Genomic DNA, 11,442 nt, shown 5'->3' with positions numbered 1-11,442 from the left:
CTGCATTGCTGATTATTTCCCTTGGCTAGATTCCCAAAACTAGAATGATTGGGTCAACCAATGAGAACTTTGAAAGACTTTTACATCACTGGGCAAACAGTACCAATCAGCACCCATGTGTCCCCCACCGGCAAAATGCACCTGAGCTCACCACACCCCTTCTCTGTCGGCCCCTCTTCCTTTTCTCTCTCACAACAAATCAGGAGGAGAATGAAGCAGAAGAGTTTCTGGAGAATTGGGTCAAGCAAATGTACTGGGTCCTTGGATTAGGCTCGCTTACAAGGAGAAGGTCAGATTTTTATTACCAGCTCTTGGTGTCTGCCTGTCTCCCGGTTGCACATCCGCACATGCACAGATTGGAAACGTGGCACAGTGAGACTGGTGACAATCCAAGAAAATGCAAGTGTGATCTCATCTTGCGGCCGTCATCCTTGCTTTGCAAGTAGCACACCCTCTTTGCCGTCAGTTGAGTCAGGAGCCGTTCTCTTGGGTAATTTCAGGGAATCTGTCTCATTGCTCACATTCACATCCTCCTCCTCCCAATTTTATTTCCATTCCCACCAGCAAACTGCACCTGAATCCATCTCACCACACCTTTCATTTCTTCATTGAAAAGCTAAGTGAACTCTCCCACCTAATCCCTCTATTTTTCCTAATGGTGTAAAACAACAAAAACCCAAGGCATCACTCTGGCTACCCAAACCTCATTATTTTGTGCAGCTGGTGAAGAAGAGGTGGGGAAAACAACAAAGTATTGGAAGTTGTGGGCTCCGGGCAGGACTTAGATGGTGACCAGGAGCGGAAGGAACCCTGATCTCCCTGAGCTCTGAAGGTACAGCCAAGAGTCCCCACTCAGAGCCAGTGGGGCTCCTCTCTGCTTCCTCCACATAGGACATTTTCTTCCCCCTGAAATTTGCATCATCTGGGGGACCACAGTGAACCACCAGTGGCCCGTGGAACATACTCTGTAAATCCTTGTGTCCAAGTCATTCTCAGAAAAAGAAGGAGAATCTTAAGTTCCCTAGTGGAAAGAGATCTAGGTTGGGTGCAGTAACTCCCACTTATAATCCCAGCACTTTGGGATGCCAAGGCAGGAAGCCCACTTGAAGCCAGTAGTTCAAGACCAGCCTGGGCAACATATACCAAGACCCCATCTCTACTTATAAATATTTTTTTAATTAAATAAATAAAGAAGATGAGACTGGTCTGGAATGTGCCAGAATCAACTTTCCCCTTGGCCTATGTGTTTTACAGGCAACAAAAAGGCACAGGTGAGAGAAACTCAGTGAAAAGGGGAAAGATGAGAGTGAGGTAGGAACCATCTTATTTCCCTAATCTATTTGAGGAAACAGCCTTAGTGATGGTGAATAACTTGCCAAATATCACACAGTGAGGAAGTGGCTGGACTACAGCTCCTCCCTAAGTCTGACTAACTCTAAAGCCAAGACCACTACATTAGACTGTACGTGCTAACCCTGCTGCTTAGAAGCTAATGTCATGCTGCACTGCAGGGTAAAAGGAGCACGTAGTGAGCATACTGACTCGCCCACATGACCTGGTCAGGGAATGTGCTTGGCCTGCTCTGCAGAGACACTCATTGTCACCTCCCTGGTTAAACCCTCCAGCACGCTATGATCCAAAGGGAATGACGTGCATGTGAGCAATGAGATGGATTCCCTGAAATCACCCAGGAGAACAGCTCCTGACTCAGCTGTGAACAGGAGGTGTGCTGTTTTCAAACAAAGGATGACTGGCAGCCAGCTGAGTCCACAACTTGCACTTGTTGAATGGGCATTGCTCCCCCTCTGCGCCATCTCTCCCACCACTTACAAATGGGTGCATGGGCAACACACAGAAAGATACACACTCTTAATCTACCACAGTTTACACAAACTTCTGCTTGCATCACATGTCAAATTTCCTTCCCACATGAGCTGTGTTTTGCTGGTCCCCACTTCTGATCCTTTCCTCTTTCTCTTTAATGATAAAAAGAATGTCAAGAGCTTTACCAGAATGGGCATAACTGGGGCTAATGGAATATAGTAAATGCAACTTCAGCAACATTAAATAGTTTGATGTCTCATAGTAAAGGAAGTGGGAATGGTGAATTTGGCCTGAGTTATTCAGAAAACACTTTAATTAATTAATTAATTAATTTTAATTTACAGAGGCTCAGACACAGAGCAAATGCATGCACTGGTGTTCAATGCAGAGAAGAGAAGGTGTCATCACCTGAAATGAATTCTGCATTCTTCGGGGTCAGAAGGCTTCCTTTTTGAATTGACCCTGACCTTGCTGAGTTTACCAACTTTCCTGGCCACGAGGTTCATCAGAAATCCGCAACGATTTCATAAGTAATTTCTCATGAAACCTCATACCACAGCATGAGTCACAAATGTAGCTCTGTGTGCCTGAAGGAGTATATATCATTCTTTTTAAATCTGCCAGGAATAGGATGATCAACTTGTCCCAGTTTTCCTGGGATTTTCCCTATTTGTATCAAAAGTCTTGTATCCTGGGAAATCCTTCAGTTCCAGGCATACCGGAGTGATTGACCATCCTTCCCAGGAAATGAGGAAGGAGCAGGGGGTCCTTAAAGCGTTGTCCCTGCCAGAATCTGCCTCGTTTCCTCTCTGCAAAAGTAGGGAAGCTATAACCCTGTGGGACCTGGTGCTCCCATCCAGCTGCAAGGGGAAGACATTTATGTCAACTTGAGCAGAAGGTAGGGTATCTAAATTTATGTATTTAAATATGTCATTATCTTTCCCAGCTGAGATGTCTGTATATGCATGTGCATTAAAATACATATAATTATACAAGTAATACATGATTACTGAAGAAAAATTAAAAATAAAAATATAAGGGCAAGGTCTGGTGGCTCATGCCTATAATCCTAGCACTTTGGGAGGCTGAGGTGGGTGGATCACCTAAGGTCAGGAGTTCGAGGCCAGCCTGGTCAACATATTGAAACACTGTCTTCACTAAAAATACCAAGATAAAAAAAAATAGCCACACTTGTAGTCCCAGCTACCTGGGAGGCTGAGGCAGGAGAATCGTTTAAATCTGGGAGGTGGAGATTGCAGTGAGCCGAGATCTCTCCATTGCAGTCCAGCCTGGGCAACAGGAGTGAAACTCTGTCCCCCAAAAAATAAATAAAATAAAATTTAAAAGTAAATAAAAATAAGATGAAGGTGAGGGACAAGGGGAGGGAGAGCATTAGGACAAATGCCTAATGTATGCAGGCCTTAAAATCTAGATGATGGGTTGATGGGTGCAGCAAACCACCACAGCACATTATATAGGTATATGTATACCTATATAATGAACCTGTACATTCTGCACATGTACCCCGGAACTTAAAGTACAATTTTAAAAATATAAACAAAAAATGTTGAGAAGATGAGAAGGAGGTCAAAACTACTCATAATCTTACCACCCAGTGCTAACTAGTTTAAAAACTAGGTAAAAGTTAGGGTCAGATGCAGTGGCTCACATCTGTAATCCCAGCAGTTTGGGAGGCTAAGGTGAGTGGATCACCTGCGGTCAGGAGTTCGAGACCAGCCTGGCCAACATGGCGAAACCCCATCTCTACTAAAAACATAAAAATTAGCTGGGTGTGGTGGCACGTGCCTGTAATCTCAGCTACTTGGGAGGCTGCGGCAGGAGAATCACTTGAACCTGGGGGGTGGAAGTTGCAGTGAGCCAAGATCACACCATTGCCCTGCAGCCTGTGCAACAAGAGCAAAACTCCATCTCAAAAAAAAAAAAGTAAAATTTTGAGAACTTTTTGGTGTACACTTATAGATTATAATGTAGGCATATAAATGGGTATACATAATAGTAAATCCATTGCAGGAAAATATACAAAATGATGCTTTGATGTTACTGTTCATTCAACAGTAAGAATATTCATCCATGCCAATGTGAATGTTTTTAAAACATTATGTTAATGGCTACATAATATTCCATAATGTGTGTATATCACAGTTTGCTCAACCACATTGATTAGGTAGGACATTTAGGCTGCTTTCCATTTTTTACTGTTATAAACACTACTGAAACCAACGGGCTTGTTGCTATATCACTGAACACATCCTTACTTATTTTGTTACTGTGCATTCTTAAGAGTAAAACTGTGGGCCAGGCATGGTGGCTAATGTCTGCAATCCCAGCCCTTTGGGAGGCCAAGCTGGGCAAATCATGAGGTCAGGAGATCAAGACCAACCTGGCTAACACAGTGAATCCTCATCTCTACTAAAAATACCAAAAAAAGAAAAAAAAATGAGCTGGGCATGGTGGCATGCACGTGTAGTCTCAGCTACTTGGGAGGCTGAGGCAGGAAAATTGCTTGAACCCAGAAGGCGAAGGTTGCAGTGAGCCAAGATCACGCCACTGCACTCAAGCCTGGGTGACAGAGCGGGACTCCTTCTGAAAAAAAAAAAAAAAAGTGAAATTGTGGGTCAAAGAGAATGCATTGGTTGGTTGGCTAGCTGGCTGGCCAGTTTTGAGACAGAGCTCACACTCACCCAGGCTGAAGTGAAGTGAAGTTCACTGCAGCCTTGATCTCCCTGACTCAAGAGATCTTCCCACCTCAACCTCCAGAGTAGCTGGGACTACAGGAGCACACCACCACACCCAGCTAGTTTTTGTATTTTTTTTTTGTAGAGACAGGGTTTTGCCATATTACCCAGGCTGGTCTCAAACTCCTGGGCTTAAGTTATCCTCCCACCTCAGCCTCCCAAATAGCTGGGACCACAGGTGGAGGCCACCACGTCCAGCTAGTTTTTTGTATTTTTGTAGAATTGGTGGTCTCACCATCTTGTCCAGGCTGGTCTTGAACTTCTGGGCTCAAGCAATCTGCCCACCTTAGCATCTCAAAGTGCTGGGATTACAGGTGTGAGCCACTATGCCTGGCCCACTATCCCTATTTTTTAGCATTCATGGCAAATGCCCCAGTCTAGCCAGACAAATTTGGACTTGAATGAGGACCGGAGTTATGTCCTATTAGGATAAAATTATATTTTCTGTGATTCCTACTGGTTTCTCAAGAGATTATCTTCTAGATTTACACACACCAACACACGCGTGCTCATGCACACACTTAAAAAAAGCATCTTGATCAAATACGAGTTTGTTAAATTTGTCCTCAGCATGAAAATTGCCATTAACAAGTTAGAAAAAACCTGCTGTTCTGTCTCTCACAGACCTCAGCTAAGGAGAGGCTGCCATTTTATGAACACCAATCCCAACAGCTACACTTTGTTATAAATTAGTCTCATGTATCCTGTTTAATTCTTATTGACCCCTCCTCTTTTATTGTCTCATTATTTAAAGTGAATCTAAAGCAGTGGGGCCCCAAGCTTTCTTTGTTAAGGGGTAGATAGTACATATTATAGGCTTTGTGGGTCATTATGGTCTCTATCACAACCATGACACTCTACTGGTTTAGCACACAAGCAGAGAGGCAATACATAAATGAATGAGTGCAGTTGTGCTCCAATAAAAAGTTATTTCTAAAAACAAGCAGTGGAGCCAGGCATGATGGCTCAGGTCTGTAATGCCAGCACTTTTGGGGGGCCGAAGAGGGTGAATCACTTAAGGTCAGGGGTTCGAGACCAGCCTGGCCAAGATGGCGAAAGCCTGACTCTACTAAAAATACAAAAAGTAGCCAGGCATGGTAGTACAAGACTGTAATCACAGCTACTCGGGAGGCTGAGGGAGGAGAATCACTTGAACCTGGGAGGCAGAGTCTGCAGTGAGCCAAAATCATACCACTGCACTCCAGCCTGGGTGACAGAGCAAGACTCTATCTCAAAACAACAACAACGACAAAAGCTGTGGGCAAGATTTAGCCCTTAGGCTGAAATTTGCTGATGTAAATCACCTAGGGTTTGTTAAAACGCAGATTACTAGGCCCCATCCCAAAGTTTCTGATTCACGAAGTTTGGAAATAGGTCCAAGAATCTGAATTTATAAGTTTCTAGGTGATGTTGATGCTGTTGGTTGGTGGGCTAGAGGGCAGTGCAGGGGGGATTACACTTGAGAATGACTGCTATAGGGTTGTCCCGTAAACCTGAAGTACTCAATAAATTATCATATTTATAATATGACATTTTTCTCCTGACTGAAGTGCTTGTGTACATCTCTCCTCTTGGACTTCTTTAGAAGGTTAGAATGATCAGCTTTTGTAACAGTTCAGCTATTTAGTAAAAGTCGGTGGAATCCCTCTAGCTAGTGTGTAAAGGAAGGGGTTTATTAAGGTAGTTAGGGTACTCACAGACCCCTTGGAAAAAGCAGGAGGAATATTTTCCTGGGTCATCTTCTAGCAGCAGCTCCCAGAATGGCACTACCGAGGTGTCCTGATGCCATGCACCCCACCCCTCCTGCTTCCTCCAAGCCCAAGTGCAAGTCAAAATCTCAGACCAAGAGGGTCTGATTTTCAAAACTGAAGTCCAGCGTCTGAGCTGTTAAGTTAAGGGAGGCTGGAAAATGCAGATTTTCGGATTTGGTATCAGGAAAGCAGATAACTACACAATTATAAAAACGCGGGGCAACAAATGTTCAGATTTGGAGCAGCCACTGTCCATACAATTCCACCACTGGAAAAGAAAAGGCACAGTGAGAAATAGAAAGTTACAAAGCAATAAAGCGCCAGCTCTCAGGAATTTATTTTAAAATAATGGGGTTAGAATGGACAGACATGTGGTGGAATAGATGGGGCAGTATTCTTTGAGACAGGGTCTCACCGTTGCCCAGACCAGAGAGCACTGATGCCATCAAGGCTCACTGCTGTAACTTCAAACTCCTGGGCTCAAGCGATCCTCCTGCCTCAGCTTCCCAAGTAGCTGGGACTAGAGGTGCACACCACCACACAGGGCTAATTTAAAAAAAATTATTTTGTAGAGACAGAATCTTGTTACGTTGCCCTGGCTGGTCTTGAACTCAGGAATTCAAGCGATTCTTCCACCTCAGCCTCCCAAAGTGCTGGGATTACAGACATGAACCACTGCGCCAAGCATGAAGCAGTATTCTTCCTCCCCCTCCCTCTTTTTTTACAGGGCCCATGCAAATCTCTGTATCATTTCAATTTTAGAGTATGTGCTGTCAAAGCCAGCATGATGAGGCAGTATTGATTATGAGTTGATGATTGTTGAGGCTGGATACTGAGTACAAGGAGGTTCATTGCACTGTTCTCTCTTCTTTGTTACATGTTTAAATTTTTTCTTAATAAAGGTATAAAAATTTAACGGCATCAAAAGCAGAAAGAAAAAGAATGGAGATAAACATCGATCTCTGACCCCTAGATAGTATGCTTTCTCTTATTATGGTATACTTTCTCTAGGGAGCATATACCACATAATAAAGATCTTTGGATGGGAGTTATTGTCAGAGCACAGCCATTGTTTTGGCAACACTCCCAAAGGAATAAAAGAAGTAATGTCTTTCACTGAAAGTAGGTCAAGGTAAGGGATTATTACCACAGTCATTGGCTTTGCTTCCCTCTGACAAAGGCGAGGTGACCACTTGTTACATTCAATGGAGTAATAAAAGCTCTGATTGGCTGGGCTCTTCTAGGGTTACCAGCAAACAAAAAATGCAGGGCCTCAGTTAAAATTAAATTTCAGATAAACAGCAAATAAATTTTTTTCAGCATACTTGTGTCCCAGGCAATACTGAAGAAATGCTTATGCAAAAAATTTATTTGTTGTTTACCTCAAGTTCACACTAAAGTGGGTATTCCATATTTTATCTGTCAACCCTACTTATATGACTTATACCATATAGGATATTCCATCCTCCTCACTTTTCTCCAATGCATTCCATGTCTTAGTTCACCCCACACTGACTAGACTGGACTCTGTAATTATAACTCTCTGGGTATCTCATCATTAACTTTCCCTACGTTCCTAGAAAGGCTTTTTCCCAGATCTTAGATAAGTTCAAGGTAGACTTTCTCTCTGACCTTTTGGTCCCTGAAGGGAAACGGGGAAAGACAGAAGCCATTTGCCTCAGGGTTCCCAAGCAGGTGCCTACTCTCTATGATGAGGAGCCCAGATGTAGGTACTCATCCGTTTCTTTCAATATCCTTTCAACACAGCAGAGACTGAGATCCTCAATAAGTACAGACCATTCCTGCTGTTGCATCCTTGATATAGATATGGACTTCAAAGAAAACAAAGAATGATTTCACGCTGGAAATAAGGAGATAGCACCTCATCCAGCTTAACTCTCATTTTGTCAATGTCGGTTCCAGATTATTAGCACCACATAGTCAAGGTTCCATGACAGAGAACCCCTTACATCTTTTCCTGCCTACCGGTGACTCGGCAACTCATTAGCATCTCTACTGGAAGTGAGCCAGAGGAAGGAAGTGATAAAACACCATGAGTCAACATGTTACTTACCAGAAGTTCTGGTAAAAGGAGTAAGAGGACGACAAAGAAAATAAGAGTCTTAGGAGATCGTGGGGCTCTCCATTCTCCTTCTCCTCTAAACCGGGCTCATAGTGGACCTCCCCTGATGAAGGTTCTAGAGAGAGACTAAATTCTGTTTCCTGGAATCGTAAGAAATATCTACCATTCATATTTCCCATACTACTCTGAAGTTAAACAAACGTTAGAGTTCTAATGGGGTGGGGAGATACAGTAACTTTAAAAGGTGGCTGCAGGGCCCAGATGGACTAAGATGAAGGCAGAATTCTTCATACAGAGAGAACAACTTTTGTTCAGAAAAACAATATTAATTGGCATATTTGGTCTTCCAGTATTGGCTAATGAGAAGTCTAGACAGAGAATAATTAAATGGCTTGTTTTGCCTAAGAAATGGGAGTTGTTTTAAGTGTTCCCTTTAGGGAGGGAAGACAGGAATTTTGAGAGCTATAGAGAGAGAAAGAATGAAGAAATAGGTAGCAGAGGGGAAGGGGGATCCGAGAGAACTTATCGGGGGAAGGATGGCCAGAGAGAAAATGGCTGAGCTGGCAATGCCTGAGGGATTCCAGCATCCACTTTAAAAAGAAATGATTTATTGTGGGAAATTTCAACTATGTACAAAAGTAACCAGACTCGTATAAAGAACCTCAATGCACACTGGCCAGCTTCAACAATTATTAATGCACAGCCAATCTTGTTTCATCTAAAATGCCCCACTCACTCATCTCTCTCCCATGGATTATCTTGAAAGAACCTCCAGTGAGAGTGTTTGGCTCTGTGTCCCCATCCAAATCTCATTTCAAATTGTAATCCCCATGTGTCAAGGGAGGGACCTGGTGGAAGGTGACTGGATCATGGGGGTGGTTTCCTTCTACTGTTCTCATGATAGTGATTGAGTTCACATAAATCTGAAGGTTTAAAAACCTCTCTCACCTGCTGCCATGTAAGACATGCCATGCTTCCCCTTCCACCATGATTGCTAATTTTCCTAAGGCCTCCCCAGCCATGAGAAACTGAGTCAATTAAACCTCTCTTGTTTATAAATTACCCAGTCTCAGGTAGTATCTTTAATAGCAGTGTGAGAAAACACTAATAAATCCAGATAGCATGTTTTATCAGTGAACATTCAGTATAGCATTAAATTTTAAGTAGCAGCCAATTCTGGGCTGTACTGTCTGCCCCTCATTCTCTGCACCCCCTTCCCACCCCCATTTAGCTGATATCCACACTAAATGCTCATTCCTGCAGGAGCCAAGTGAGTGGTACCTTGGGGGAGGGGGAAAATGAAGGAGTGCACAAGGTCCACATTGGCGATGATTCCACACTCAGAGCTCTGAGCTGCTAGAACCCAAAGAATCATCTAGAAACCAAGAGACAGTGGGAGATAAGGCAACAGCAAGGTGGAACAGGTGAACATGAACCTGGTGAAAACCTGCAGGAAGATCAGGGTAAAGGTACTGCCCTTCCCAAAGGTGGGGGTGGTGCCCAGTCCATCCTCTCAGGACATCACATAAACATGGACACCGGAGGCTCCTAGACACTCACAGCACGTATCCATCCAGGCTACGTGGACTATATAGTCGAGAAAGTAAATGGACTTTGATGTGAGGAATGCAAGTCCTTTTAAATTATCAGGCCCAGGGAGACATTAAAATGAGACAGCAATCACGTCCTACTCCCCTCTTAAAACTGCTTTCTATTGCCGCAAGTAGCTGTAAATTAACCTAATAATGCCACATTGAACACTATAACCACACCCTATAGCCTAATAATGTATAACCAATCACTAATCAATGTTATTTCTGTAAGCCAGTTCCTGACAACTTTGTATCAGCCCTACTCCCTGTTCCCCAAAATTTTTTTTGTCTTTAAAAACCTGCTTATGTGCTGGCACAGTGGCTCACACTCGTAATCACAGCTCTTTGGGAGGCCAAGGCTGGAGGACTGCTGGAGCCTAGAAGTTCAAGACCAGCCTAAGCAACATGGCGAAAACTTGTCTACAAAAAATACAAAAATTATCCAGGCCTGGTGGTGTGTGCCTGTAGTTCTGGCTACTCTGGAGGCGGAGGTGGGAGAATCACCTGAGCCTGGGGAGGTCAAGGCTGCAGTGAGCCATGATCCACTGCACTCTAGCCTGGATGACAGTGAGACCCTATCTCAAAAAACAAACAAACAAATAAACAAACAAACCTGCTTGGAACAAAGATCGAATGGAATTCATACTCAAGGCTACTTGGGTCTGAGTCTTCCCAGCAGCTGTCAACCCTTTGGCTAAAGTAAACTCCTCCAGTTACATTTTATGCGTCAGCCTCTTCCTTTTAGGTTGACAGTCGTTTGAGCTTTAGCAAGTTCCTCTTTTTTACTAGCCCATTCTGGACACATTTTAAATGAGAGTCATAACCAACATTTTTGCATTATTCAAAATAGCTTCAAGAAACCAGGAACCTGTCACATATATTTGTTATCTTCTTTAGAACAATGCATGTGTTTAGGGAAAATGAAAACAGTCTATAGTTGAACTCATGTTAGTGCTTTCCAGAATCAAATGGTCACAGACACTCAAAGCTCTTCTCCAGGGATAAGGGGTTAACCTTGCCTTCCAGTGCTTCACTGTCCGCTCTCAATGTTTGCCACTCCACCCCATTGTTCCACCCTTTTACCAAAGGCCTGCTGTCAGCAATGTTTAGTAAATAGCCTTTTTAACAAAAGTGTCATTTCTTTCTCATATTAAAATTCCATAAATCTTTTTTCCCCACCCCATGAGTTTTTCTGACACCCATAAAGAATTTTCCTTTCAACATCCTGTCTTCTTGCCTTCTCCACTCAAAGCTTTACTTGACACCTGCCTTCCAGGTAAGACAACACCCCTTAGAGCTCGTAATCTTGCCAAGTTAGTCTTTAGACTTCTTTATCCTGATAAAATGTTTGCTCACTCAGCACTAGTAGCAATCCTCTCCCCTGAGAATTGAGGTCTGTGTACTTGTTAATGATCCCATAATGCCCCTGTAGTCTC

At 43.3% G+C, this 11,442-nt stretch overlaps 1 protein-coding gene across 1 annotated transcript in view; it reads right to left on the bottom strand.

Moving 5' to 3' along the window:
* Window positions 1-1,790: 1,790 nt before the first annotated feature.
* Window positions 1,791-11,442, bottom strand: part of ERI1 (exoribonuclease 1) — an 80,017-nt gene continuing 70,365 nt past the window's right edge. The window contains exon 7 of the mRNA XM_037740933.1: window positions 1,791-1,976. Coding sequence (XP_037596861.1) covers window positions 1,875-1,976 — 102 coding nt within the window. The 3' untranslated portion in view covers window positions 1,791-1,874. The remainder of the gene's footprint in view (window positions 1,977-11,442) is intronic.

This window comes from Cebus imitator, unplaced genomic scaffold (genome assembly GCF_001604975.1).
Source record: "Cebus imitator isolate Cc_AM_T3 unplaced genomic scaffold, Cebus_imitator-1.0 Scaffold5, whole genome shotgun sequence".
Classification (NCBI taxonomy): domain Eukaryota; kingdom Metazoa; phylum Chordata; class Mammalia; order Primates; family Cebidae; genus Cebus; species Cebus imitator.
The sequence above is the reverse complement of the archived record's forward strand: the minus strand, read 5'-3'. Positions and strand labels throughout refer to the sequence as shown.